The sequence below is a fragment of the Peromyscus eremicus genome, chromosome 8a (genome assembly GCF_949786415.1).
Source record: "Peromyscus eremicus chromosome 8a, PerEre_H2_v1, whole genome shotgun sequence".
In the NCBI taxonomy this organism is placed as follows: domain Eukaryota; kingdom Metazoa; phylum Chordata; class Mammalia; order Rodentia; family Cricetidae; genus Peromyscus; species Peromyscus eremicus.
The window spans coordinates 51,686,087-51,714,060 of record NC_081423.1 but is presented as its reverse complement, the minus strand read 5'-3'; the positions used below and the strand labels follow the sequence as shown (position 1 = coordinate 51,714,060).

At 49.5% G+C, this 27,974-nt stretch overlaps 2 protein-coding genes across 3 annotated transcripts in view; both read right to left on the bottom strand.

Moving 5' to 3' along the window:
* Nucleotides 1–2,241: 2,241 nt before the first annotated feature.
* On the bottom strand, nt 2,242–4,363 carry Mfsd6l (major facilitator superfamily domain containing 6 like). Its single transcript, XM_059269428.1, has one exon. It carries the CDS (start codon nt 4,191–4,193, stop codon nt 2,403–2,405), a length of 1,791 nt encoding a protein of 596 aa, XP_059125411.1. The 5' UTR covers nt 4,194–4,363; the 3' UTR covers nt 2,242–2,402.
* A 2,992-nt stretch (nt 4,364–7,355) lies between these two features.
* Pik3r6 (phosphoinositide-3-kinase regulatory subunit 6) overlaps nt 7,356–27,974 on the bottom strand; it is a 36,076-nt gene continuing 15,457 nt past the window's right edge. Inside the window, exons 10-19 of one of the 2 annotated variants that reach the window (XM_059269426.1) lie at nt 26,900–27,311; nt 26,493–26,579; nt 25,114–25,240; nt 21,315–21,425; nt 18,595–18,682; nt 17,843–17,913; nt 17,112–17,200; nt 14,435–14,555; nt 8,443–8,555; nt 7,356–7,958 (exon numbers count right to left, since the gene is read on the bottom strand). In XM_059269426.1, coding sequence (XP_059125409.1) covers nt 7,805–7,958; nt 8,443–8,555; nt 14,435–14,555; nt 17,112–17,200; nt 17,843–17,913; nt 18,595–18,682; nt 21,315–21,425; nt 25,114–25,240; nt 26,493–26,579; nt 26,900–27,311 — 1,373 coding nt within the window. In that variant the 3' untranslated portion in view covers nt 7,356–7,804. The remainder of the gene's footprint in view (nt 7,959–8,442; nt 8,556–14,434; nt 14,556–17,111; nt 17,201–17,842; nt 17,914–18,594; nt 18,683–21,314; nt 21,426–25,113; nt 25,241–26,492; nt 26,580–26,899; nt 27,312–27,974) is intronic. The other variant, XM_059269427.1, reaches the window with a different exon arrangement.

Sequence of the window (27,974 nt, the reverse complement as noted above, 5' to 3'; positions counted from 1 at the left end):
ATCCGACTTGCTGGTACTATACCCATCCCATCTTCTTCCTACAGCAACCCAGAATTTTTCTGGACTACTACTGTGCCAGGATGAAAGGACTCCAGTCCCAGGCCAGGGAGATGTCTGAGTAGGCAAAGTGCAGGAGCCTGAGGACCCAAGTTCAACCGGCAGCATCCATGCTGAAGGAGAGAGCTGATACTGCAAAGTTGTCCTCTGATGTCTACCCATGCTCCGTGGCACAACATGTGTGCCTGCATTCACATATACACCACACATACATAGTAATAAACAATAACTTAAAACACTCAGCTTCCCAGACTCCCTTCCACTTGGGCTGGCCATGTGATAGAGTTTATCAGAAGTCAGTTAAGGGGTGCTGGGAAGGCTGTTACTTTTCTCCTTCTGTTTCTCTTGTCTTGTCTCCCCATCTCCTTACAGCCTGGCAGGCGGATGGGGTGCCTGATGATGAGGCAGCTGTCTTCCGGTCCTGAGTACAGACATGGATGGGGACAAGCTGAGTGTGGCAGGGCCCCGAGATGACAGGGTTACAGGCTCTGCCATCAGTGAGTGGCTGTCAGCTCTGGGTTGCCATCCCCCTGGATCTCTGATGTGAGGCGAACAAGTCTGCCTAAGGCAGAGGTGAGTTTGTGTTAGTTACCTGTATCATAAGGCTTCACAGAAAGGATTGGAAAAAGGCAAATCCTAGGAAATGTTCCCACCAGAGGACAGTCATACATCTCCTTCTTTTCCCGACCCATGAATCACTTTGCATTTGTACAGCCAGGCTCCTGAATCCAATATTCTATTTTCTTAACTTAAAAAAAAATTTTTTTATGTGTTTGTTAGCTTTATTTTGTTGCCTGCTTGTGAGTCTGAGAGCCACATGCATGAGGTCCCTACAAAGGCCAGAAGAGGACAACAGATCCCCTGAACAGATGGTTGTGATCCCACACGCCTATGCTGGAAACTGAACTCAGGTCCGCTGAGCCGTCCATCTCTCTAATCCCTATTTTCTTGATTACAACTTGGAAGAATTAAGATGTAAAGAACTTTCCTCTGAGGCCAGGCACGGTGTCTCATGCCTTTAATCCCAGCACTTGGGAGGCAGAGGCAGGCGGATCTCTGTGCGTTTGAGGCCAGCCTGGTCTACAGAGTGAGCTCTGGGACAGTCAGAGCTATGTAGAGAGAGACCCTGTCTTAGAAAAAAACAAAAACTAGCCTCTGGAACAAAGGCCTGAGAGTCAAAACAAGTTCAGTAATACTACATCCTAATCAAAGTGGATGTTAAAATCTCCACGTGCTCTTGCAGGGAGGAATGTGGGATTCTCAGTGTCCTTCTCCTGGTGGCACATCCATTTGAGAGTAAGAAATTTGGGGGTGGGGTTCAGTGTTGGGTACCATTCTCTCTGCCCTCAGCATAGCTTTCTTTTATAGGATTAGGCTAGTGACCCCCTGCCTCCAGGAAGGCCCATGACCCATCTAGATCAGCTTCCCTCCCTGTCCACAGCATCCTACGGGGCCTGTTGTCTTCCTTAATTGTCATTCCTGTTTAATGCCATGACATCTCTGCCATTGCACCCTTGCCGGGTCCAGTGGCATCAGAGTCCCTGCACCGAAAGCCCTCGAAAGCCTCCCGGGTCAAAATGAGCAGACACAGCCGGGCGGTGGTGGCGCACGCCTTTAATCCCAGCACTCGGGGAGGCAGAGCCAGGCGGATCTCTGTGAGTTCGAGGCCAGCCTGGGCTACCAAGTGAGTTCCAGGAGAGGCACAAAGCTACACAGAGAAACCCTGTCTCGAAAAACCAAAAAAAAAAAAAAAAAAAAAAAAAAAAAAAAAAAAAAAATGAGCAGACACATGTGTCCCGCCATATTCTAAAGAGTTTATATGGCAATAAAATAAAATAAAATCTTGGGCTGGGGAGAATGCTCCGTCGGCAAAGCAGCCTTTGCAAACATAAGAACCTGAATTTGATCTCTAAAGACCGTGTAAAGACAGAAGGCACGGTGGTATATGTGTGTAATCCCCGTGATGGGGAGGTGGTCGAGGCGGGAGGAGGATTCTGGGGCGTGCTGACCAGCCAGTTCTTGCCTCAATGGTGAACTCTAGACCAGTGAGAGACCTTCTCTCAAAAGAGGTGGATGGCGTTCCTGAGGACGACAAGTAAGGTTGTCCTCGGGCCTGCATGTACACACACACACACACACACACACACACACACACACACACACACGCAGACACGTGAAAAATAAAAAAGTAAAAACCTCCTTTTACTACAAAGTGAAATCAGGCAATGAGTAGACCCTGTTGTGACTTTGGCATAGACATGGCTCTCTCCCTTAAGGCTGCCGGTAGTCCAGAGCAGGAGTCCCGTCCCACCCACAAGTGCTTTCCTCCAGTGTGCCAGGACCTCTCAGCCTTTCCAGTCCACGTGTTCCTCCCTCATGGCCTTTACAAGCCAGTCCCGTTCGGACCCCTGCTCGGAGCCGCTGGTGTCGCTTCCCTCCATAGCCAGCAGCTTGGAGTAGTTGATCCTCCGCTTTTGGGGCAGCCTGGGCTGGGTGGACAGGAGCAAGGCCAGCCAGAGCAGGAGCACCACACAGCACGCTTGGTAGAGCACGGCTATGCCGAAGCGCATGACGACGAAGCCCCCCACAAAGCTGCCTAGGCTGCAACCGCTTCCGTAGAAATGACCTCGGAACATGGTGCTCAGAGACCTCTCCACGCCAGAGGTGGCCAGGTCCTCTATGGAGGCCCCCACGGCCCACCACAGAGCCCCACTGCTCATGGCACTCAGGATCTGAACAGGAAGGACAGACCACCAGCTCCAGGTGAAAGAGTAGCAAAACAGCTGCAGGGCCAAGCAGCCCAGCCCCAGCCCCAGCACACCCACCCTAGACAGCTTCCTAAGCAGCGAAGCTCTGAACAGATGAAACAGAACTTCTCCTAGCAAGCCGAGAGCCACCGAGAACCCCATCACCAGCTCGCTGCTGCCATGGTCCTTCATGAGCCAGAACAGGAAGTTCTGCACCGTGCTGGCAGTGGCTCCTACCCAAAAGACAATGAAGGCTAGGAGGATGAGGCGGGAGTCACTCCTTATGAGGGACAGGGCTTTGATGGTTTTGTAACTCGGCCCCTGCCGCTGATCGATGGGGACAGGAAAGGCCGTGCTCACCACCAAGGCCAGAGTACTGACCAGCGAGTAGCTGTAGAAATGAATCACGCCCCGAGGACCATTGATCAGGAGGTAACACTCCAGATGCCCCACCAAGGCTGCGATGCCACACACCCCTGCTGACATTCCCAACACTCTCCACATCCACAGGTTTCTGTTCCGGTCAGTGGCATCTACAAAATCCAGGTATTCATAAAGACTGTCATCTGCCACCTGCTCCAGAGGGGCTGTCAGCAGTTCCCAGAATACCACAAACCCCAAGGAGAGGATGAAGGTCCACTGCGGCCCTTTCGAGGAGTGGTCAAGGGTCTGGGCCTCCCCCTGGGTCTCTGACAAGTTGCCTGGACTTCCAAGGGCTGTACTTCCAGGAAGTGGACCCAGGGTAGCACTGTTCACCTCAAAAGTCCCTTCCTGGGCATTAGCTCTCAACCCAGAAGTGACAGGATGGAGAGCTTGGGGAGTGGTCCTGGCTCCTTCAACAGAGCCAGCTAAGTAGGCCTGTAGACCGCGGAGTATCCGTTCTTGATTTTTACCAGATCCGTTTGGAAAGACAGCTGTGTCCAGGGCTCTGGTGTGTCTCCTGCCTGGGAGGCTGGGTGCTCCTGCCCAGTGGTTTGGGACTGAGCCCTGGGCGGAGGTCATGGTCACAGATCGTGTGACCCCCAGTGGTAGGACAGTGGTGGCCACTCTGTTGCTTCCATTACAAAAGTGGTTGACCAGACTTCTGTCCACCGGTGGGACGAGGACCATCAGGAGGCTGGCTCCTGCGGAGCCCAGCAATGAGCCGGTCAGAAACATTCGCCTTTTCTGGTAGCGCCTGGCCAGGAAGGCACAGAAGGGAGTCCAGCAGGCTGCGACCAGGTGCTTGGTTCCCATGAGGACGCCCACCCAGGGCGCGGCCACACCCAGTTGCCTCAGGTAGAGGGTCAGGAACGGGGTCACACAGGCATCCCGGACCCCGCACACCAAGTGGAAGAGCCTGGCCACCCCCAGTGCCCTGGGGACGTCCCACTGCGGGTTGCGGCTCATGGTTGCGGGATTCCGTCAGACCCGGAAGGGCACAGGACCGAGCCGGACGCGGGGCGCGCGGGACTCCATGTCCCGGGGAGGGAGGATCGCGGGCTCAGGGTTCCGTGCCACTTTGGACGCCGGCGTCTCCAGCCCCCGGCGTCGCCTCGGGTCACCTAGCCAACGGCTGCTTCCCCCCACCCCCTACGTCCGGCCACCCGCCCGGAAGTGGCCCCGCCCCGGGAGTGAGGCATGGCGGGGGCGGAGCCGGCGCACCTGTTGGCCCCACCTGCCGCACCTGCGCCCCACCTGTGCGTAGCGTCCCAGGATCGCTGGGCGCGTTTGGAGCTTGGCCACCGGCCTTCCCGGGTCCCTGGACGGCCTCAGGCATGACAAACTGTCAGGGTCAGGAGAGGGATGAGGCTGGGAGGAGAAGAATGGGGTGAACGACCTCCGCCCATCTAGTCCTCAGGTCTGGATTTAGAGGCCCACTGGTCGGTCAGTGGCCGTCTGCAGAAGTTGGTCCTGTTTATTGTAAGTGAAATCGCAATCCCGTCCGGCCATCACCAGGACTCACATCTCCCCACCCCCCGCTTCACCGTTATCAAGTGCACTTTTGTCTATAATCCCTCTGCTAACTTTATTGTTTTTCATCAGCACCAAAACTCCCAGGGAGGCAGGTATTTTGGCTCCCAGACCATAGAACTATTTCACCACATGTAAGCAGCCCCGAGAAGAGGTGTGACCTCCTCCAAAATGGCCAATCATCTAGCTACTGATTTAGTAATTGTATTATTCTCACGCCCAGGGCCTCCATGCATGCTAGGCAAGCAAATCTATCACTGAGCTACGTCCTAGCCCTGATTTGGTCAACTTTTCATTGAAGGCTTGCTCAATGCACCTAATTTGGCTGTAGATTGGAGGGTGTGGGTGTTTGCCGACTGGTATGTACATATAGCTAAACTTGATTCAATAATAACTTTCACTGTAAGCTGGTAGAGAGCTAAGATCCCCAGCACTTTCTCTTAACCTTTCTGACTGACAGACTCGTAATGGTTACTTAAAATCTTAAGGATTGCTAGCTGGGTATGGGGATACATGTCTGTGAGTCAACTCTTGAGGGCTGGAGGCAGAAGGATAGTTCACCATCAGCCTCAGCTATGTGAGACCTCGTTTACACACTAAGCAAAACCAACAACAAACCAAATGATTAATGGTGTGTGGTGGCTTAGTCATAAAATCCCATCATTTGGAGCTGGAAGCAGGAAAACCAGGAGTTCAAGACAAGCCTTAGTTACATGAGACCCTGCCTCAAAAATGTCAACCAATAAATTAACCACACACACACACACACAACTAATTATTGTGAATGTTCAAACTGGTATGAAGCAGTTCACATCACCTCAGTGCAGAAAAAATAAAAGCCCAGCTCAAACTGAGTGAGACTGTAGTCATTACCAGTTTCCAAACACTGACGACTGCCCCCTCAACCCTTCCTTCTTCTGCAGTCAGGCATTTTCCTCGATTGCCAAACTCTTTCCCACAATGCATTCTTTTCTCTTTGAGACCTCTTGGGCCTGTCTGATTCTGCCTGCCTGAGAAAACGTCCCCTGCTTCTCATGCCCATGGGGGAGCAGAGAGTTCGCAAACCTAGACTGCCTTTGGGCCTGTATGGTAGCTGGCTTCAGAGCCCTACTTACATCATTCTTGGTTTGGAAATGGGTCGTGGGACTTTGCCCTATGCCTGGGAGAATGTGGTGGCGCATGCCTTTAATCTCAATACTCAGGAGGCAAAGCCAGGTGAATCTCTGAGTTCAAGATAGCCTGGTCTACAGACAGAAACCCTGTATAGGAAAAACTAAAAAAGATCAAAACAAAAACAAACAAACAAACAAAAAACAAAAGCAAGACAAAACAAAGGCCCTGCTGGGTCCCTGGACTGCCTCAGGCATGAGAAACTGTCAGGGTCTGGAAAAAAACAAAAACAAAAACAAAGACAAGGCTGTCTCAAATAACCAAAACCAACAACAGACTGGATCTCACTACAAAGCCCTGGCTGTCCTGGAACTCTGTAGACCCGGCTGGCCTCGAACTCACAGAGACCCACTTGCCTCTGCTCCCTGCGTGCTGGGATTAAAGGCTTGTGCCACCATACCTGGCAAGGGATTTGAGAGTCTAAAGTTGCCTCCTTGTGTGTCCTCTCTGCTTCACCCACGTGTTTTAAGGTATGAGCTCTCTGTTTCCTGCCCCCATGCCCGCCGCTTGCCGCCATTCCTTCTTGCCGTGAGGGACTCACGTTCCTCTGGAACCATGAGCCAAGACGAACTCTTTCCTTCCCCAGTTGCTTTTTGGCCGTGATGTTTCATCACGGCAACAGAAGAGTAACTAATATAGAGTCCTAATTTCAAAGGGACCCTTACCACCTCCCTCTCACCATCCTCTGGGACTCAATCTAGCTGACAGGGAGGCGCTCAAGTCTAACCCCCTTGGACTTTTTGTGCTTCTCTCCCACCCTGTAACTGGTGATGGGGCCGAGGACACCACAGTTCTATTTGTCCTTGATCTTTTGTACCTGGAGATGCAATTTTTTTGTTTTATTTGAAACGTCAAAAAGTTTTTTTTTTTATTCTTTAATCACTGGTTTCTCTGAAGCTACCCTGCATTCCTGCCTCGGCTTGAGGGAGTCCCGAAGTCAAGAAAAATGAGACGAGGAAAGAGCAGGGAACAGATCACAGCAGCGAATATGAGACGCACCTGTTGCCTGGCCTGAGTGAATTCATTCTGCTGGATTAAGCTCTGCCCAGTACAAACAGGGCCGTGGGGATAATGAAGGTGTTGGCTGCAAAGCCTCACAACCTGAGTTCTGTTCCAGGACCCACACCATGGAAGGAAAGAAGAAATTTCTACAAATTGTCCTGTGACCTACACACATATACTGTGGCACACTCATACACACACACACACACACACACACACACACACACAAGCAGAAACACTTCAGTGTGCTTTTATTGATACTATCATCCTCTTCTCTCCTGAGACAGACCCGCCCCTCAGCACCGGTGAACCACGGCCTGAGAGCAGGATAGGATGGTACAGAATCAGCAGGAAGCAGGGACAGTGTCCCTTGCTTACTTTCTGTTTCTTCCTCAGCCACAGGACTCTGTACAAAAATTGTATCCATCAGCTCCGACCCCCTTTTTATGGTTCTGGGGTCAAACCCAAGGCCTCCCATATACTAGGCAAGTGCTCTACCGTTGAACCACCCAGCTGTACCTGCAGCCTTTTGGCACAGGTTTTCCGGATTCCCTAGGGAGCTTGAATTGGTGATGAAGCCAGCTTGGAAAGTGGGAATGAAGTTTCTGGAAGAAACTGGGTTGTGTGTGCATGTGTTCATTCTATCCCAGCCTTGTCCAGAAATCCAACAGCCTTGGGATAGGTCCTTCTTCATCACACGCCCCCTTCTTCATCACAATCCAGGCTCTCTCAACTCCCAGGTACTCTCTGGCTCCTGGTCCAAGTAGAACTGCCCGGTGAGGCTGTCAGTATGAGTGTTATGGGTGGGTAGGTAGTGTTTCTTTCTTCTTGGGTCTGCTGCCCCTGGATCCAGATCTTCCACTATCCTGGCAGGCTCACTGGGTGATGCCAGAGAATGTGTTGATGGGCATCAGAAGGGGACTGAGCTTGGCCATATTCTTTCCTGTCTCCTGACCATGGGAATTGAGGCCCACCATCTTGGATTTCTGGGCCCGTGAACATGGCTCTGGGCAGGGGCCAGCCTCAAACCTGCAATGGGGAGAGACCAGCTTAGAAAACTAATCTCAGGGACCTTCTCCCCCCAGCACATTTAAAAGGCAGACCCATTTTTGTAGGGTACAGAGGAGGGGGCCACAGAAGACAGAGGACAAGTCAGAGAAGGAAGTCATCATCCACCAGTGTTCTCAGAGTGGGGAGATGCTCGGATCTGGGTCACTGTGTCTTTGTGTCTACCTCCCTGGGGAAAACCTGCAAAAGTCACAAAATGGGGAGCCTTTGATGAAGGGTCAGTGCCAACAGAGGGGCTGGAACAGGAGGGCTTGCAGGCTGTGTGTGCCCCTAGGAATCCTGGGAACATTTAGCACTAGCTCAAGTCCTAGGGCAGTGGTCTAAAACCTGCCTGGCTACAGATCTGACTCTGATAAGTGCCCTGGGCCGAAGACAGGAGACTGTGGGAGTTTAGATTTTCCCCGCGCGCGGGGACCAGAGTCCTGGGGTAGAAAGCCCCACGCACCTGACCACATCCCGGAAAGTGCGCCGGCTGTCCTTGTCCAGACAGAGTGTCAGCAGCCTCTGGTCTTGGCTCTGGACCTGGATACTGGATGTCCGGAAGGTGTTTGTGGCCATCTACATCAGAGAAAGAGTTTATGGAAATGTCACCTTTGCTCAGCAGCTGGCTCTGCCAATCTGTTCTACCTTGGGATCTGGTGTGTTTCTTGCATCTATCCCAAGGGGTCCCTGCTCTTTTCCTGCTATCGACGGTGACTGCCTGAATGGCCTCCAGCTTGCCCTCACACTTGGATGCTGCTCCCATTCTGCATTTCTTTTCTTGACCTGTTATGCTTCATTATGAATACAAAATAAGATGCTGTGGGCAGTACATGCCAGATTATCAAGTTAGAGTGTCCGTATGTGTCTTGAGCATCTCCTATGGCAACCATATTGCTAGGTGGCCCCAGTTCTCGACATTAAATTATATGTACAATTCTTTACCTGGGGCAAACATAGACAGGGTGTCTAGGAAACAGGCAAATAAAACTCTAAGCCAGTGGGAAGCAGCCCCTAAGCATCCTTCTGACTCTGGACAGAGGGGACTTCCAGAGAGGCCCTTCCTATGGAACAGAGAGCTCTGGACCTTAGGGTACCAGGAGGGCGGAGTCTCCTACACATAGACAGGAGCTTTTGGTAGACCAGACAACCCCAGTGTGTCAGGAAGCCTTAGAATCCATTTCCTCCAAGTGTTTTCAACTCTGGATGCGTATAACAATCACACAAGGGGCAGAAAGGTGTAAAAGCCAGGGGTTAGAGAGAACTGAGGCAAAACAGTGTCTTCTGGGCAGGACGGAACCGCTACACTGTTGGACTCACAGCAGCTGTGGCTGTCTGCACAGGACCTGCACAAGAACAAGCCATTCAATGTTCCATCACGGAAGCAGAAGGGGGTCAGGAGCCCTGTGCTCTTGAGTCTTTTCAACTTGACACAAACTAGAGTCCTGGGAAGGGGCAAATCAATTAAGAAAGTGCTTCCATCAGTTGGCCTATAGGCAACTCTATGGGGCATTTTTAAAAATTTAATGATTGCCAGGTGGTGGTGGTGGTGGTGCACGCCTTTAATCCCAGCACTAGGGAGGCAGAGGCAGGCAGACCTCTGTGAGTTTGAACCAGCCTGATCCACAGAGCAAGTTCCAGGACAGCCAGGACTGTTATATAAAGAAACCCTGTCTCGGGAAACCAAAAAAAAAAAAGAATGATTGATGTGAGAGGTCCCAGTCCCACTGTGGGCAGCTGGTCCTGGGTTGTATAAGAAAGCAGGCTGAGCAAACCATGGGGAGGGAGCCAGCCAGTTAAACAGCCTTGCTCCATGACCTCTGCTCCAGTTCCTTCCCCCAGGTTCTCTAAGTTACTTCCTTGGCTTCCCACAATGATGGATTGTAACCTATAAGCTGAAATAAACCCTTTCCTCCCCAGTTGTTTTTGGTCAGTGTTTTACCACAGCAACAGAAAGGCAAACTAGGACATGTCCCCAACTCTCACGGAGGAGCTATGGACAGGGGATGGCTCCTGGGGGTGGAGAGTCAGTCTTGTTGAAGGGTGTGGCCCCTGGTAGGTCCATAAGTCTCCAGTGAATGGCCCCGCACCCAGGAGAATGTGAGCAGCACAAGTAGGGACTTCTGAGCTATTTTTTTAGGAGGACAGGCCTGGAATGGTGGCGCACACCTTTAATCCTAGCACTCGGGAGGCAGAGGCAGGTGGATTTCTGAGTTCCAAGCCAGCCAAGGGTAAACAGTGAGTGCTCAGAATAGAGCATGGGACACAGCACTGTGTTACTGTTGGGTGCTCGTTATTATTATTGTTGTTGTTGTTGTTGGTTGTAATTTTCCCAGAAGAATATAAGCATAAACAGTGGTCTTGGTCATGAAGACTCTGTGTTCAGAGGAAGAAGGAAAACTCTTGTATATTCTTTCTCCCTTTGTCTCCTAGCCTAAACCCCTTTTCTCTACTCCTTTCCCCCCATGTGAATCTGAACAATTGAGCTGTGAGTGGAGAGGAAAGAGACACCCAAACATCCACTAGATGGGAGGGGAGCAGACCCCCTGACAGGGTGACAAGGGAAGAGGTGATGTCTGGTTATGCAATAGAACCTGAAGCAGCTTGGGAGGGGTGTGTTGTGGGCAGGTAAGCAGGCCGTGGGGCCCAGTGGGCCATAACTAGACAGTTAACCAGCTGATTGTCTGCACTGGGGAGCCACTAATCACCTTCCAGGAACACCCAGAGAAGCTGCAGAGGGATGAGATACTGCACAAGGAGGGGCCTGGGGCAGCCAGGGTTATTCAGTTTACAGACTGTGCTCAAGCTGACTATACCTGGTGAGGGAATAGGGGTTGCCTAAGTAAAGAGACTGAGGTCTGATGAACTGGGTGTGGCCTGCTGAGTGTAGAACTCAGCAAACTGATTCTGATTCAGTGTTCTTTCCTCTGCCACATACAGGGTGGTGCTTCAGGTGTTTGGCAGGACCCAGACTCACACTCCAGAGGACCAGAGGCCATCTACTAGCCTCCTTCCACACACCTGTCTGTTGTAGTTGCCCCTGGGGTCTACATGCCATGGCACGCCCTATCTCCTGGGCTGTGGACTATGAAGACAGCATGCATCTGTAATGCAGTTATGGGGGCCAGTGACAAGGGCCAGCTGCGGGCTTTGCAAAGATGAGCGAGCAGGCCACATGCTCCTCTTCCCTGTTGGCGTGGCTTTTGTTCCACACCCAAGGCATCCTGTCTTCTGTCCTTGCTTTGCTGGTGTCCTAGCTGGCAAACATCCAACCCAGACTGAGGCAAGCCCACCAAGCCAGCCACGGACTCTTGCTGGTCCCAGCTGGGAGCACCTCCCCTCCAGCTCACCAAGAACTTCCCCTTCATGGCGTGGTGTTTACCATCTGATAGAACTTGTCAGGGTTCCAGGAGAGGAAGCACAGCTATTGGAATCTCACTCAGCAAGTGATTAAAAAAGGGAACTTGCTTGGTGGATTAGCTTAGATATCCAAAAGCCCCTGGCCAGGTTTTTAATGAGGTCAAGTGAGCAGAGGCTAGTCGAAGGAACTGACTCCAAAGAGAAGCTGCCGTTAAGGGGAACCAGGCCTACCTTACAGCTTCAAGCTTTAACACTATGCATACAATCCTATGCTAAGGCAGATTCAAGCAACCAGGGCTCTCCTGCTGTGGATAGCTCACTCAGAGAAGTGAGCTTCAGGGTTAGGGTTGACACGTTGGAAGCTCTAGATGACTAGTGAGCATCGGTTGAGGTCTGCTGTGTGCCAGATACACCGAGTGCTGGAAACACCAAGATAAGGACCCCCTCCCAGAACCCCCATCATGTGTAGGGCTGCAGTGTTTCCGTGGCTCTGTCCCCAGACTGTGGGAGAGCGCAAAGGTGGGGTGCCACTCCAGCTCACCAGGGAGTGGAGGTAAGGAAGATGTGGAGGGAAGGGTAGAGCATCAGCACAGGCCTCCCAGGTAAATAGCGTCCCCCTCCCATCCTCCTACAGGATGTGTAGGTGAAAAGGATCTGGGCACAAGGATAGCACAGCAAAGGCCAGAGGTGTGAATTCTAGAACTCCCAAGTAGGAAACTGAAATAGAAAGGTTAAAAGATGAAAGAAAAGCCAGGCGGTGGTGGCGCACGCCTTTAATCCCAGCACTTGGGAGGCAGAGCCAGGCGGATCTCTGTGAGTTTGAGGCCAGCCTGGTCTACAGAACAAGATCCAGGACAGGCACCAAAACTACACAGAAACCCTGTCTCAAAAAAAAATAAAAAATTGGGAAAATATTTCAAAAACATGAGACAAATGAAAGATGATTGTCCTCACTTATAAGACAAGGATACCATGGTATCAGTATGGGTGAACACATAAACAGAAAATAAAGAAAGAAAGATTACTGGTAAATGTGAGAAAATCAGCCTCACTAATTTGGAGTGACAGAAATCCAGGTTAAAACAATGGAAATTTTGGTGACCAGATTCACAAAGCTGAAACACGTCAGCTAGTGTGCTGACTGCCTTCCAAAACTGGTGGCCACACATGCAGTGGAGGAGCTCGGAGACCAGTGTGGTAAAATGTCCAGGTGTCCAGATGCCAGCTCACTAGGGAAAGTTTTTAAAGGCATAATCATGAGTTTTAGCATCTGTTTAACCCCACAGTGTGCTTATAGTAGTGAAAAAAGATCATTTAACCTTACAAAAAACATTTCAATAATCATATAAGTATATGCAACCATTATGAAATAATATTTAATGACATAAAAAGGTCCCATCAGGACAGATGTACAAGTCTTTTACATATATGAAATATATATGTTATATATATTTATTTTATTTTATTTTTACAACAGGGTATCACTATATAAACTTAGTTGACCTGGAACTCACTATGTAGACCAGGCTGGCTTTGAACTCACAGAGACCCACCTATCTCTGCCTCCAGAGTGCTGGTTAAGGCACGCACTACCATTCCCAGCCTACTTATCATATTTTTTGAGCAAAAGTATTGCTAAAGACCATTATCCACTGTATCTATCAATTCTATAAAAATGTACATAATGAGCTGGGCGGTGGTGGCGCACACCTTTAATCCCAGCACTCGGGAGGTAGAGGCAGGCGGATCTCTGTGAGTTCGAGGCCAGCCTGGTCTCCAAAGTGAGTTCCAGGAAAGGCGCAAAGCTACACAAAGAAACCCTGTCTCGAAAAACAAAACAAAACAAAACAAAACAAAAAAAAGTACATAATTAAAAAAAAAACCAAAAGTATTTATACTAAAAAAAAAAAAAGTCACCAGTCATCCTAATCATGCACTGACCTTTTGACCTAAAATAAACAATGACACTTTTCATCTAGAAATTAAAACATTACCTTGCAGTAAGAAATGGAAGGAGTCGCGCCCGGCGTTGGTGGCGCACGCCTTTAATCCCAGCACTCGGGAGGCAGAGCCAGGCGGATCTCTGTGAGTTCGAGGCCAGCCTGGGCTACCAAGTGAGTTCCAGGAAAGGCGCAAAGCTACACAGAGAAACCCTGTCTTGAAAAATCAAAAAAAAAAAAAAAAAAAAAAAAAAAGAAAGAAATGGGAGGAGTGAAAAGGGACATCGGCTTTGCAGCATGGAGGTGACTTAGCTGCAGTGGGATAAACTGACAGCAATCGTGTGTAAGCAAAGGCATCACGGATTGGACCTCAGACTCCTAGAAGCGCCCTTCTAAAAGCTTGGCTGAGACAGGAGAAAGAACCTGCAGCTGGTGGCCAGGGAGAAAAACGCTGCCAAGGTAGAGTTTCTTGTCTGTTTCTAGGATGGGGAGGAGACCTGAGCCTGTCTGTAGAGGAAGGAGCAGGGAAGAGGGAGAGATCAGGGCAGAGAAAGAGAAAAAAGAGACTCCAAGGACCACCAGGAAAGGGACTGAGTGACATCGGGGCTCCGGGTGAGCAGGAGTTCATTGGGGCCGGGTCAGTGTGGGTGCAGGATTTATTTCAGAACCTATCCGCACTCAGCCTGTCTGGCGGGTGGTGCACAGGCGTCCATGTCAGTGGAAGAAGCACAGTTCAGGTGGGATCGTGGGGCTCTGAGGTCGAGTTAAGTGGGAGTTGAGAGGAGCCATCAGAGGGAGAAGCTGGGTGAGTCTCAAACCTTGATCACTAAATATCAGTTAAGGCAAAGCCAAGGAGCAAGGGGCCGGGGCCAGAGAAGCAATGAAGAAGGGAGCTGCATGGGTGCCTTCTGTCATGTCCGAGTCTGGTTGCAGGGCAGTGGCTGGGGTGGTATATGCGGGCAAATGTGGTTGTCGGGGGATGGCTTAGTCCTCAAATGGGCTGCAGATAGAAGACAGGCTCAGAGCCTTTCTCACGCCAGCAGAGTGGACAGCCCCACAGCAGGAGTGAAGGGCCGGCCACCCGTCAGCGCCCTTTCCCTGAATACCCTCCCCCGTGGGCTCCCTCACCAACTGCCTGTCCCCCGTTCCGGAACTCACCGTGAACGACCTCCCTGGCAGATTGGAGGACTTGACGACCTCCGTGACGCTGACGTGCAGACACGTGCAGTCCGGAGCAGAAGCAGCATTCTGTGAGGTGCAGTGGGAGAGCCCTGAAACCAAATGAGATGGGAGGGGTATGTGAGTGGGAAGCCGGAGATTCCGGGTCCTAAGAAGCCCTCTGCTTCCAGTTAAGCCCGCCCTGAGGCCTCCACTTCTGGGTTCCATGTTGGTCCTAACCACACTTCTGTTTTCTTCCTCTCCCATCTCCTTCCCTGGAGAATCAACCAAGTTTCTGAACCTGTGGTGATCACTTCTCCTACAGGGCTACACAATGGGAAAACGATGTTATTATGCAGCCCTGGTACATAGCCCTGACTGGCCTGGAACTCACAGCTCCGCCTGCCTCTGCTTCCTGAGCGCCGGGATTAAAGGTGTACATCACCACACTGGCCTTTCCTTTCTTTGTAATTTTTTAAAAAATAATTTATTAATTTTTATTTTATGTGCATTGGTATTTTGCCTGAATATATGTCTGTGTGAGGGTGTGGGAACCCCTGGAACAGACAGTTTTGAGCTGCCATGTGGGTGTTGGGAATTGAACCTAGGTCCTCTGGAAGAGCAGTCAGTGCTCTTAACCACTAAGCCATCTCTCCAGCCCTCTTCGTAATTTTTTTTTTAACAATGCATTCAGCAGTGTTGGGGATTGAATCTGGGACCTCAAAGGTACCAGACAAACATTTTATCAGCAAGTCACATCCCTAGTCCCCACTCCAATCCACTTCTTGATAGTGTACACTGCATCAAAAAGTCACCATATGTGACCACTGTCAGGTTTAAGCTCCCTCTGCCAACTAAAGATGATGCTTAGAGAGTTTGTGCTTCTGGGTGGCTCTGGTCTCACCTCTGTGATGGGCTTGGGGTTAGGATACAAGTGAGAATCTTATGAAGGAAAAAGAAGGGATACAATACTTCCCCTCTCCCCCCTCTTCCCTCTCCCCCCTCTTCCCCCTCCCCCTCCTTCCCCTCCCCCTTTCTTCTTTGACAGGTCTCATATAGTCTTATCCGGCCTCAAACTTACTATGTAACCAAGGATGACCTGATCTGATCCCCTTGTTCCCCATCCTGAGCTTGCTCGGGTTACAGGTGTCTACCACCAGGTTCCCCATGGGCAGGACTAACATCTGTCGTTTACCATGTGCACACAGACAAGTGTCTATGACCTGCATCTTCTATTTAAACGTATAAAAGTGACACATCACTTGCCAAAGCCACACAGATAGCAACCGGCAAGAAAGGGTGTGACTTCTGCCCACCCAGCTCTGCCCCTGCCCTCCTGGTCCACTGCTTCACAGCCGCTTCCAGATCATGAGCCACGGGCAGAACTGAGTCTCCTTCATGATGCTAACATGCTATAAGGAAAGACTGTCTTTCTAGAATATGACAGAGGGTCACATGTCACCTAAAAGTTCAATTCGCCTGGAAGCGGCCTTATTAGAAAGTGCTATTATGCCTGGAGTTTCTTCTTTTTGTGCCAGATGCATAACAACACTGCTGCAGGAGTCTAGGCAAGGGGATGGCAAGTTCGAGATCAGCCTGGCCCACGTTGCAAGATGCTGTCATATTGTAAGACACATTTGTGGGTATAAAACATTGCTTCCTTTAGTCAGCAAATGTTTGTTTATTGAATGCTTGTTCATCTGTGACAAGGACTCGCAATGTAGCCCAAGCTTTGAATTCATGATCTTCTTGCCTCAGCCTCCCAGGCACTGGGATGATAGGCCTGGACCACGGCACGAGCTTCCTGAGCAGCTGCTGTGTGCCAGGTACGTTCTAGGTACTGTGGGAGAGTGGTGAACAGATTTCTGCTGCGGTGAACTTTCTTGTGTGCTCGGAAATGATCTCCCCCAAGTCTGTGTGGGTCACAGCCCTGAAGCCTCAGTTGTGGAATTTAGCAGTTCTTGGGGACACTGTGGGACGGCGGAGAGGAGTGAGGATGTCTGGCTTTGAACCCTTACAGAGGTGACCTCGAGGAAGTTGTTTTCTTTGCTTCTGTTCCCTGTCGGGCAGGAGTTAGGAAAACTGATAATAATAACTCAGGGAGTTCACGTGCTCAGAAGAGAGGTGCTGCATCTAACAGAATGCTGTCGGCTCCTGGGAAACGTGTCTGGTGCTGGTAACTTGTGTCGCCCGCCACCTCTTCCTCCTTGCAGGGGACCAGGGAGCTCTTGGTGACAGCTCATATTGAGGATGTGCTATGTCTAGATGAGCTGGTTTCTTTACTTCACTTCATTCATTCATTTGTTTTCATTTTGGAACAAATTGTAAAGTCCAACATTTCCCAGCAGCAAGCTGCCAGCTCTGTAGGCCTAATTCAGGGTGGAGAGGCCTTCTGCTCCCATCCCTAGGTCCTTCTACCTTCCAGCTATGGAGGCCCAGTTCCAAGGCTGGGATGGTCTGGATTGTTTGGCAGTGGACCACCCGAGGGCAGGGGTCTTGCTTTATTCAAGGCAACCGGGCCTCAGCTCTTCCCAACCAGAGCTCTTTGATGGCAGGGAAGTTGTGAGACCCCAACCCCAGCTTCCCCATCCCTATCAGCCAACCCTGTTCCCCCTTCCTCCCCGATTTTCTCCTCATCCCTCCCATCTCTTCACTCTGCATTCCCAGCTCCTCACCTTCAGTGTCACCAGCTGGAATGGCCTTCAGGACCAGCCCGGTGGCCCTCAGAGAAACAGTGACATCTCGGGGCCTATGACTGAGCAGGGCCTGGGGATGGGAATTGAAGAGCTAAAGAGGGGGTCCTGAGAACATGCCCTCCCCCATATCTTCAAGTCCCACTTTTCCTTATCCTAAGAGTCTCCCTGCGGTACTGATGCCAATAAGGGACCTGTGGACAGAGGCTTAAACATCCCTAGTCCCCAAGGAGCCAATCGGACTTCTAGATGGGTAGCTCATAAGGAAGAAGTTTTTGAGCAAGAAACCAGCTTTTTTTCCTTTCCCTTCCGTCCTTCCTTCTTTCTTTCTTTCTTTCTTTCTTCCTTTCTTTCTTTCTTTCTTTCTTTCTTTCTTTCTTTCTTTCTTTCTTTCTTTTTTTTTTAAAGACAAGGTCTCACTGTGTAGTTCTAGCTGGCCTCAAGCTCACAGAGATCCGCCTGCCTCTGCTTCCCCAGGGCTAGGCTTAACGACATGCACCGCCATGCCCACCCAACCTCTAATTTCTTAGAGCACATTGCCTCCTTGTTAGCGTGTAAGGTCAACTTCACCCTTACTCCATCCTTGCAGAATGTGCTGGGGGCTGAAAGAGTCTGAGGATATTGTCAAGACGGGGGAGGGGAGCTTCTTTTGGCTCTGTCTACAACCCCCATATCCCAGAGGCTGGCTTTCATTCGCTATGCCAATGACACTGACCTTCTGGTAGCACACGGACAGCTCAGCTCCTGTGCCCTCAGGCGCCCCTTTCCTTCGGGGTGAAGAGCCCTCTGAGGGGAGACAAGAGAAGGTGAGATGCCCTCCCCCGTGACACCGAGGCATAACTGCTGAATAGACCTGGCAGCTGTCCCTGGATGGAGAGGTAGTTGTTAGTGTTCTGACCCACCCCTTGGAAACCAATGTTAGCATTCTGACCCTGCGTCCTGATGTAAAAGCCTCATTTTGGGGAAAGGCCTCTCCTCACCTTCCTCTCTCTCTTCTCCTTTTCCTCCCATGAAGTGTGCACCCTTGACCCCTCTCTCTTCCTCTCTCTTTCTCTCTCTACTCTCCCTCTTTCCTATCTTTCTCTTTGTCTCTCTATTATGATAAACCATTTCCACTCAGAGATAGGATCTGGGTCATGAATGACTGTCCACCACTGCCCGGCTGCAGGTGTGAGTTGCCTGCCAGCCTGCTGCTGCACCTGCCCAGCATGCTAGCATGTTTCCCTGAACACGCAGGATACTCTTGGGGTCCCCCGTGCAATATATCATAACAGCAGTATCTTGGGAAGACTGACTTTCAGTCCCGGAGTGCTCTAAGGTAGAGAGATAAGTGTGGCCCTGGCATTCAGCAGAGGCCCGTGATACAGCAGGGTGACCATGGGGGTGACATCTGGTGAGAGGCAAGAGAGTGAGTGTGGGGGAAGCTGAGCCAGGGTGAGCTCTGGGAAAAGGGGAACAGAAACTCACCTTTGGGGGACTTGGAGTCTTGGATCTTCACCTTCAGCTCAGTGAGGAAAATGTCCTCTGTAGGGTCTTGACTCAGGTTGGTGAAGATCTAGAGACAAGAAGGGACAGGGAAGGAGGGAAGGAGGGGGCTTAGAGAAAGCTTCTGACCCACAGCCAGAGGAGTCCCACCCACCCACCTGCCAATGCTGGGTTCTGAGCTACACAGAGTGATGGTCACATCAGTCCTAACCTTTTCAGCAATGTAAGCTAAGAGACGCCCCCAGTCCTAAACTGGTTTGAAAAGTTCCTGTCACTTGCGTCTGAGTCCTTCCCGAAACAAAAGAATGGAGAGGAAGAATCTGGAGGTACTGATTCTGGTCAAACCTATTTACCACTTACTGGTAAAAGACAAAATCGCAGCTACATAGGAAGAGCCAGGGTCAAGTGAGGAACTGTACAATATGTGACTAGAGTTCATAACAACATGTATTCTTACTAAACGCTCAAGTAGGTTGTGATGTTTGTGCCATGAAATGTAAGAGTGAAGTAATGTGCACATGAATTAACCTAATTAACATAGTTTCACAATGTATCATAAAAAGGTACGTCATAGCCATATATATATGTATGTATGTATATGTATATATGACTTGCACTTGTCATTTTGTTCTTTTTTTAAAGATTCACTTTAATCCAGGTGTGGTGGCACATGCATTTGATCTCAGCACTCAGGCAAAGACAGAGGCAAGCAGATCTCTGTGAGTTCAAGGCCAGCCTGGCCTGTATAGGAGGTTCCAGGACAGCCAAGACTACATAAAGAGACTTTGTCTAAAAAAAAAAAAAAAACAAAAACAAAAAAGAACCCAAAATAAGTAAACAAATAGAATGAAATAAAAATAGGAAATAAGAAAATAAAAGACCTTTTTATGTGTATGAGTGTTTTGCTCAAATATATGTCAGTATCATGTGCATCCTGGAGTTATGGACAGTTGTGAACCACCAGGTGGATGCTGGGAATCAAGCCCAGGTCCTTGAAAAGAACAAGTGCTGTTAACCAGAAGCCATCTCTCCAGCCCCTCATGTTCATGTTCACGTGGAACGTGAAGTAATTGATGTGACTGTTTGCGGCTGTGTATGACACGTCTTAATGCTGTTTCTTCATGCTTCAACCTCCCAAGGGTTTGAGATTACAGGTGTGCACTACCAAGTCTGGCATGATGATGAATCTCAAGGTAATCCAAATGCTTAATTTCTTACATAAATTACTAACCATCTTTTTTTCCTGTGACATTGACTGGTACCCACGTTAAGTAATGAGCCTGAAACATATTTGAACATTCTGTGGGAAAACAGAACCTTTGGATGTGGTGCAAAGCAGAGCAGGAATCTGCAGGAGGATTCTGCAAGTCTAAAGGAGCGGCTGAGTCCAGGTGAGGTAGAGAGCAAGTTCTCTCCATCCCCGGCCGTCCGGGGACTCAGGAGTCCTACCCCACAGCTTCGCTGTCTGCTGGACCCCAGGACTCAGCCCATCCTGAACTTCAGCTTGAAGGCCTTGGGCAGAATCAAGCCAGTTTGTAGGTGTGTGCCAGCCACTTCCTGTGTCCCCCAGTGAGGACCACTAAGAAAGCTACACAATGGAAAGCTAATTAACATTAGGACCGAAAAGGAAGAAAACCACGCCTCCAAATGGCTCCTACCTACCTACCTATCAACTGATAAGAGACAGGCCATTTGGGAAACTGGAGGAAGGATTTGAAAGCTAAATTCTCTTCCATTGTTATGCCAACAAAGGTATGGAACTTGAAAACACAGTAGGAAAGGAAATCGAGAGCTGGAGAAAGTCTGATGCTTGAAAGTTCAATGTTATACACACCCTGAATGGGAAACAGACTGAAATTTCATGGGTTCAGAACGCTGTTGTTCTGGTTTTGGGTGAGCAAGTGCAAATGATGGAGACAGGTAAAAGTGCATGGCTGAGAAGGAAGATCCAGGAGAAGGGGCATCAGTCTGGGCAAGGGCCTGGATGAAGAAGTTCTCACTGAACTGGAGGAGGTCCATGTGCACCAGGAGAGGTCCTGTGAGGCTTGGAATGGGTGTGGTGCGTTCTGGATATGGACAGGACATTCAGGGGACCTCACGGAGGAAAGTCACTCTCTGAAGGGAAGAGCTTGAGGAAAGTGATGAATAGCCACTGTCTCAGAGGAAAACCGCCAGGGATCTCCGCGGGTCAGGATGAAGGTGTGTCAAATGGTCTTGGATTCTTTTTTCCAGGTGGGCCTCGGAAGGGTATACGGTCCTACTGGGTTTGTGTTTTGCTGGGAAGAGAAAAGGAAAAGAAGGGGGGTGGGGAGCAAACAAGGCTACAGACTAGTTCAGGTAAACTGACTAAAGAAAAGAAAAGGAGGACGATGTGAGAAAATACAGCGATCTGAAGGTCTCCAGGAGGCTAAAGAGAGGCGTGGTGGGAGATAAAATGAGAGTGCACTGGGAATTTGTTACAGAGGATGGAAGACAGTTCAGAGCAGCCTACCCCTGACTCCCAACCTTCTGCTTGAGTTTGAGGTCTTTGAAGTTAATAATGAACTGATTTGTCCAGACACCATGAAGACCAAGTTGTTAAGAGCAGTCAGGAACTTATTTGCAGCCTAGTGACCAATATCTCCACAGAGCCAGAGAGTTGACATGGTGGTTAACAGGGTCCCGCAGACTGGTCCCCTGGGAACCCCAGGGGAAACACTTACCTTAACCTTGTAGAGGTGGAAAAAGATGGGTTGGGTGCCCATGCGAACATAGTAAGTGATGACATCCAGGATAAAGGGGTCCACGGTCCGGGATGTGTCTAAGCAGGGAGGCTGTGAGGAACAAGGACAGTGTCTTCAGCAGCCACTCACCTCCAGGCTGCTAGGGGAGGCACCATTGTCTCAATGAAAAACTCCCAAATCTGGCTACTCCTCCAACAAGCTCCAAGCCTTCCCGGCCATCTAGTTTTTACTTCTAACCAAAATACAAACTATGGGCTTTTTTGTTTGTTTGTTTGTTTGTTTTGTTTTTCAAGATAGGGTTTCTCTGTGTAGCTTTGGCTGACCTGGAACTTGCTCTGTAGACCAAGCTGGCCTCGAACTCACAGAGATCCACCTGCCTCTGCCTCCTGAGTGCTGGGATTAAAGACACGCACCACCACCACCCGGATACAAACTACTTCTAATGAGACTCCACCTCCTCAGGTAAGCTGGTTAATTTCATTTGTGCAGACTTACTGAGCTGTGAGGCAATGTGCTAGCTACCTGAAGATGTAACTAATGATGAAATAGCCCATACAGAAGTTTAGGTTTGGATTGGATACTCACTATCCAGAAACCTGGGGCAAAAGTTATTCAAACTTTTTGAGGCCTGTCTTCAAGGGAGAAATCAGAGGTTGAACTACATGACCAGATGATGTCTCTTTTGTCTCTGGCCACCTCTGAATCTATTAATAAACTCACTGATAAACCAAGTGTGGTTGCATGTGTCTGTAATCCCTGCTCCTTGGGTGGCTGAGGAAAAAGAATGTTGAGTTAAACTGCACAGTAAGACTCTGTCTCAAAATAAACAAACCAGTGATATTTACATGCTGCTGGGAGTGGGCTCAGCCCCTTATCTTCTGTGGCTTCCTTAGCCCTGTCAGGCACACAGAATAGAACATCCATATAGAATGGGATACAGGCTGAGTATCCCTTACCAGAAATGCTTGGGACCAGAGTGTTTCTAACTCCATGATTTTCCCCTTCAGATTTTGGAATATTTATGTGTAGATGATGAGATATCTTGGCAATGGTAAACATGAAATTCATTTTGTCTCATATGTACCTCATCCTCTTAGCCCAAAGATAATCTCACACATTTTCAGTGTGTCTATGTTTTGACTATGACCTGTCACATGAGGACAGGTGTGGAATTTTCCACTCATCAAATCATGATAGTACTCAAAAAATTGTGCGTGTTAGAACCTTTCAAATTTGGACTTCCATGTTAGAAATGCTCAAACTATGACATCAGAGTTGGCAAGAGGCTCAGCTTTGTCTTAAGCATTGCATATCTAATCCCAAATCCCTCCTGACTCTCACATCTGGTTCATTGAAACATTCCCTTCAAAAAGATCATGCTTGGCCAGGCATGGTGGTGCACATCTTTAATCCCATTGCTCAAGAGGCAGAGGCAGAGGCAGGTGGATCTCTGCGAGTTCAAGGCCATCCTAGTCTACATAGTGAGTTCCAGGATAGGCAGGGCTACACAATGAAACCCTGTCTCAATGCTCTCCCCAAACACACAATTACACTGATAATACAGCATTCTGATAATACATCGTTGCTCATAGTGTCTCCAGGTCCTTCACATGGAAGCTGCTTTTGGAAAGGCCATACTAATGATTAATTACAAGGAAGAGTAGGATAAAGCAAAGCTACCAGCAGAGGAGAAGAGCCAAGGCCTCCATCAGACTGTCTCCCATGATCTTCTCTGGCTTTCAAGCAGAAAAGTAGTTTAATACCCTGCTAAAGAGTCTTTTGTGTGTGTGCAAAAACATCTCCAGGTGCTATTCAGAAAACAGGCGCACACACCCCCATACGTCTTTGTGTGCATAAAACATGTAAGATGGTGCCCCAGTCAGGCGGGTAAGAAACACAATCAAGGCCTTAGTTCAGTGGCCAGTCAGAAGGCAAATGCGTACTTTTTATGGTATGTTTTCAAACGTTAACTTTTAAGAAATAGATGAGTACTGGATAATTAAAACATATAAATCAGTAGCTTCCTGTTACATTGGCCACACATTCTTTCTAACTGCAATGAGAGAAAGATAGACTCACCACAACAAGAAGAACACTATATGAGGAATAATCTGAGCAAGAAATGGGTAGAAGCTATATAAGAAAGACCATATAATCCCCCAGGCATAAGAGAAAGCACTTATGAAATTATATTATGCCCCCAGAGAGGGACACTTAATATGTGAAAGAGGGTGATCCTCTCTCTTTAATCAAAATGCCAATAGATTTTTTAAAATGGAGTATGGTGGGATGGCTCAGTGGTTAAGTGAACTTGCTGTTTCTTTTGGAGGCCCAGAGTTAGGTTCCCAGCCTCTCTGTGGGAAGCTCACAACTAGCCGTAACTCGAACTCCAGGGGATCTGATGCCCTCTTCGGGCCTCTACAGGCACTGAACGCATGTGTGCATGCATGTGCACACAAAATAAAATGAATATTTAACATAAATAAACAAAAAGTTTAAAATAACATGCAAATTCTAAAGTTTATCCGGAAAGATAAACTAGTATGTTCTGAAAAGTTCTGTAAAAGAAAAATAATGTTGTAGGCTTAGCTTTCCAGATATCAAAATAGAATCCTATTGATTTGTACAGAACTACATAGATCCACGGAAATACGGGCTCCCAGAAATAGCACCACACAGATGTAAGAGTTCAGTCAGGGATACAATCAGAACATCAAATGCATGAGGCAAGATGGTTTATACAATTAACAGCTCTGGGATAACCTGCTAAACCTTTGTAAAAAGCAAGATGACACACATATCTCAGATGAAGGACTAAAATTATGTGTGTGGGCTCATCATTTAAATATAAAAATCCAGACTGTTACAAGTGTTTAAGTATTGCCATCCCAGGCCTTAAGAAGCAAGACTCTCGGGGCTGGTGAGATGGCCCAGGGGCTATGTGTGCTGTACAAGCCCAGAGACCCAAATCCAATCCCCAGAAGCCATGTAAAGCCACAAAATTGTCCTCTGATCGTCACATGAGTGCTGTGGTATGCATCCCCCCTCAACACACACACACACACACACACACACACACACACACACACACACACACAGAGAGAGAGAGAGAGAGAGAGAGAGAGAGAGAGAGAGAGAGAGAGAGAGAGAGAGAAATTAAAAAGAAGATGCTTCCAAAGGCGGAAGTCACAAAGAATAGAAGTTCTACATCTAACCACAGGAAACAATAAACTCTAACTAAAAACCTGATGGGTAAATGACAAACTGTAAAAACAAAACTCTCTGCGGCATTTATGGCAGCAAGCGGGTATATGTGTGAATAGCTAAAGGCTCTCCAGACAGTCACCCCACCCTCCAAGTTCTATCTTGTCCCTGTCAGTCATGGTTGGTGGATGGCAGATTCAGTTTGCAGTCAGATCCCCTGGTTCCAAGGGTAGGGGGTGGTGCATTGTAGTTTATTTTGCTGCTTTGGGCAAGTTATCTAATCTCTTTCTGCTTCAGCTACCGGGCCTGTAAAATGGAGGCATAGGTATGGCAACAACAGCACCTGGAGACATCAGGGCCCACCCTCGGTGAGAACTAAATTAAATCCTATGGGACTGACTCAGGTCAGGGGCTGCAGACATATCTAACTGGGGTCTCCTCCTGACTCCACCTCCCTCCCCATCAGAGCTTTTTAAAATGTCTCCATCTTCATTCCTGCCAATCACACTCCTCCTGTCCTCTCCTCTTCCCTCCCCTCCCCACCTCCCCTCCCCTCCCTTCTTGCCGCTCCTACCATCTCGGCCAGCTTGAGGATGGCAGGACACAGGGTGTTGACAGTGCTTTCATACCACGGGTCTGCTCGACCCAGGAAGGAAGCCAGCTCTCCCAGTTCAGGCTTTCTGGATGCTTCTGGATCCTGGGGATTTGGGGAATAAAGGGACAGACACACCTGTCAGGTCCTCCCCTCCCAGCCTGGGTGCCCCAGATACTGGAACCCAGTGCTCTGTGACTGTGGTCAAGTCATTTAACCTCTTGGGCTCAGTTTCTCTACTGTGTGAAGACACGTTAGTGTCCTGTATCATAAACTCCAGTGGAGCGGAAGGGGTTTCGTCGAGGTTCACTTGTCTGTGACACTGAAAAAACTCTGTTGACCTTTAAAGGGCAGAGGTAAGTATTACTTGGCTCTTGTTCTGGGATGAGTGTGGCTTCATCTCTCCCCCCTCCCCTCAACATCAATGAAATCTGGTCATCTGCCTCAAACTTTCTCTTCTGTGGAGGGAGAGAGGGAGGGAGGGGAGTCTCCCATCAGCTGAGAGCCAAGAATTTCAGTACAGCTAACAACATGCACTGTGAAGATTTTCTAGAGAGACAATATTCCCATTTCTAAAAAGTACCTCGAGCGAAGATGTTAAAACAACAAATGGACCGTGCTCGCTCAGGGCAGAATGGGCATGGCCTTGAGTTTTGGCGGCATCTGCGCCTGTGTTGACCTTGTCTCTCAACTCTGCATCTAAACAAAGCAGCTCTGAAAAACAGCTCAGCGTCTCATTTACCGGAGGAAATTCTCCAGGATAAGTAAAACCGCTCGGAATTTTTTCTTACTTTTTAAACATTGTGCAATTGTTTGCTTCGTGTTTAAAACCACACCCTCTGAGCAAGATAACAACATCAGGAATACAGACACGGTGAAGGCAGGGTGACGCTCTTGAGAAGCCTGAACCCAAGCTTGGGTGCGTGACACCTCTTTTCCTTTGTCTCGGTCTCTCTCCCAAGGCACGTGCTTTCTCATCTCTACTTAGTAAACTCACCAACCCTGCTTCACCCTGGCTCATCTACGGTGTAGTCAAGGTCTGGCTTTACTGAGTGGAGAGGGGCCTGAGGGGGAAATGCCTCCGTTTTATTGATCTGTACTGATAATTCCCTTACAAAGACAAGAGGGAGCCCAGCAGAGGGGAGGCTGCTGTGGCAAGACCTGTGTCTTGGCTTCTGACCTGGAAGACCCCTCCAAGTGTCTCTCAGCTCCACATTCTGAGGTAATGGTTCTGGTCCCCGAGCCAGGGAGCCAGGCTGCCAGTGGGTCCCCACCCCTCCCTCTCTTCTCTGATGAGACCTCTGCTCCCGACCCCTCCACTCCTTTTCCATGGTCCCCTTGGCCCCGCCCCGCCCCGTCCACCAGTCACCTGAGGCGCCAGCACAGGGATGTAGTAGAGCTGCAGACTGAGCCTAGGAGTGAGGCAGAACTTCTTGCTTTCCCGTTTCCTGGCAACAGGCAGCAAGGTAGGATGGGTAAGAGCTCGGGGTTGCGTGTTGGCATAAAAGAGTCTCAGCTTTGCCACTTATCCTGTTGACTTTGGGCAATTTATATTATCTTTCTGAACCTCTGTTTACCCATTTATGGAATGGGAACAGTTGTCATTTCCTGTCAAGCTGATGGCTGGGCACTGGGGATTCTCTGCAGTGTTCTCCCTTACCCTCCCCGGCCTTTCCTCTGTCCCGGTAATACCTGTTTGGCTCTTTTACCGGTTCATTCCAGACCCACCCACACTCCTGACAACCCCAGTCCCTCCTCGGGGCCTTACCTGAGTCTATAGTAAGCCTGGGCCAAGCGTCCCAGCATCCTATCGTCTCCCAGCACGAGCACTCGGGCCGTATGCACCCTTGAGACTCCGGGCAGCAGTTCCCCGTCCCCACTGGGCCTGCCAGTCCTCCGGTGCAACCCCGGGGGCCCATCCCAGCTGCCAGGCATGGAGAAGTCGGGGGGCCACACACGCTTCTTGATGCCTCCCCTGCGCTGCAGTGCGGCCCGATCCATCTCGCTGCTGGTATCCGGGAGCTCATCACTCCCCAAAGGAAGGTCCCGCTCAATACCACTGTCAGTGGACACCCGGGCCAAGTCCCAGTCTGGCCTAAATCCTTGTAGATCCAAGGCCTCCAAGTCAGCACTGAGGTGCATCTGGGAGCGTGGGCGAAGGAAGAGCACCAGTTCCTTCCCTGAGACAGGAGAACAGGGGAGCATGAGGATGGTAAGGACACCTGATGTGGACAGGACAGCTCCCCAGAAATCTGGGACCCCTGTTTCTCAAACACTGTCCACCTGAACAGAAGCCCCACGGGACACTCCACAAAGGGCAACGGTCCTGTGGTCAACAATGGTCCAGAGTTCTGTGCACTCTTCCCACTGAGGCCAATCAGTAAATGTATCTCTCCTCTTTTTGAGATGGGGTCTCTCTCTATGTAGCCTTAGCAGTCCTGGAACTCACCATGTAGACCAAAATGGCCTCAAACTCACAGAAATCTGCCTGCCATTGCCTCCTGAGTGCAGGGATTAAAGGCGTGCACCACCACACCCAGCCGATCAGTAAACGTATTAAAAGCTCTGGAGCCCCAGCACTAAAGAAATCAGCTTAACCCAGCATCTCCCGCATTTAGCTGACCCTGGAGCCCTCCCAACCTCCCCCTTCCTGAAGCTTCCCCTGGGACACAAATACCACCAGCTGACCACCAGTATCTGACCACCAGGTCCAAGGAAGACTCGCAGGTTTTCCTAGCCCCCTCTTCTAGGTCCAGAGAGAGAATGTACCAATCATGACCCAGCATGCAACAGGAAGTGTCAAGACCCAGTACTGCAGCCTAATACTTTCTACCACAATTGGT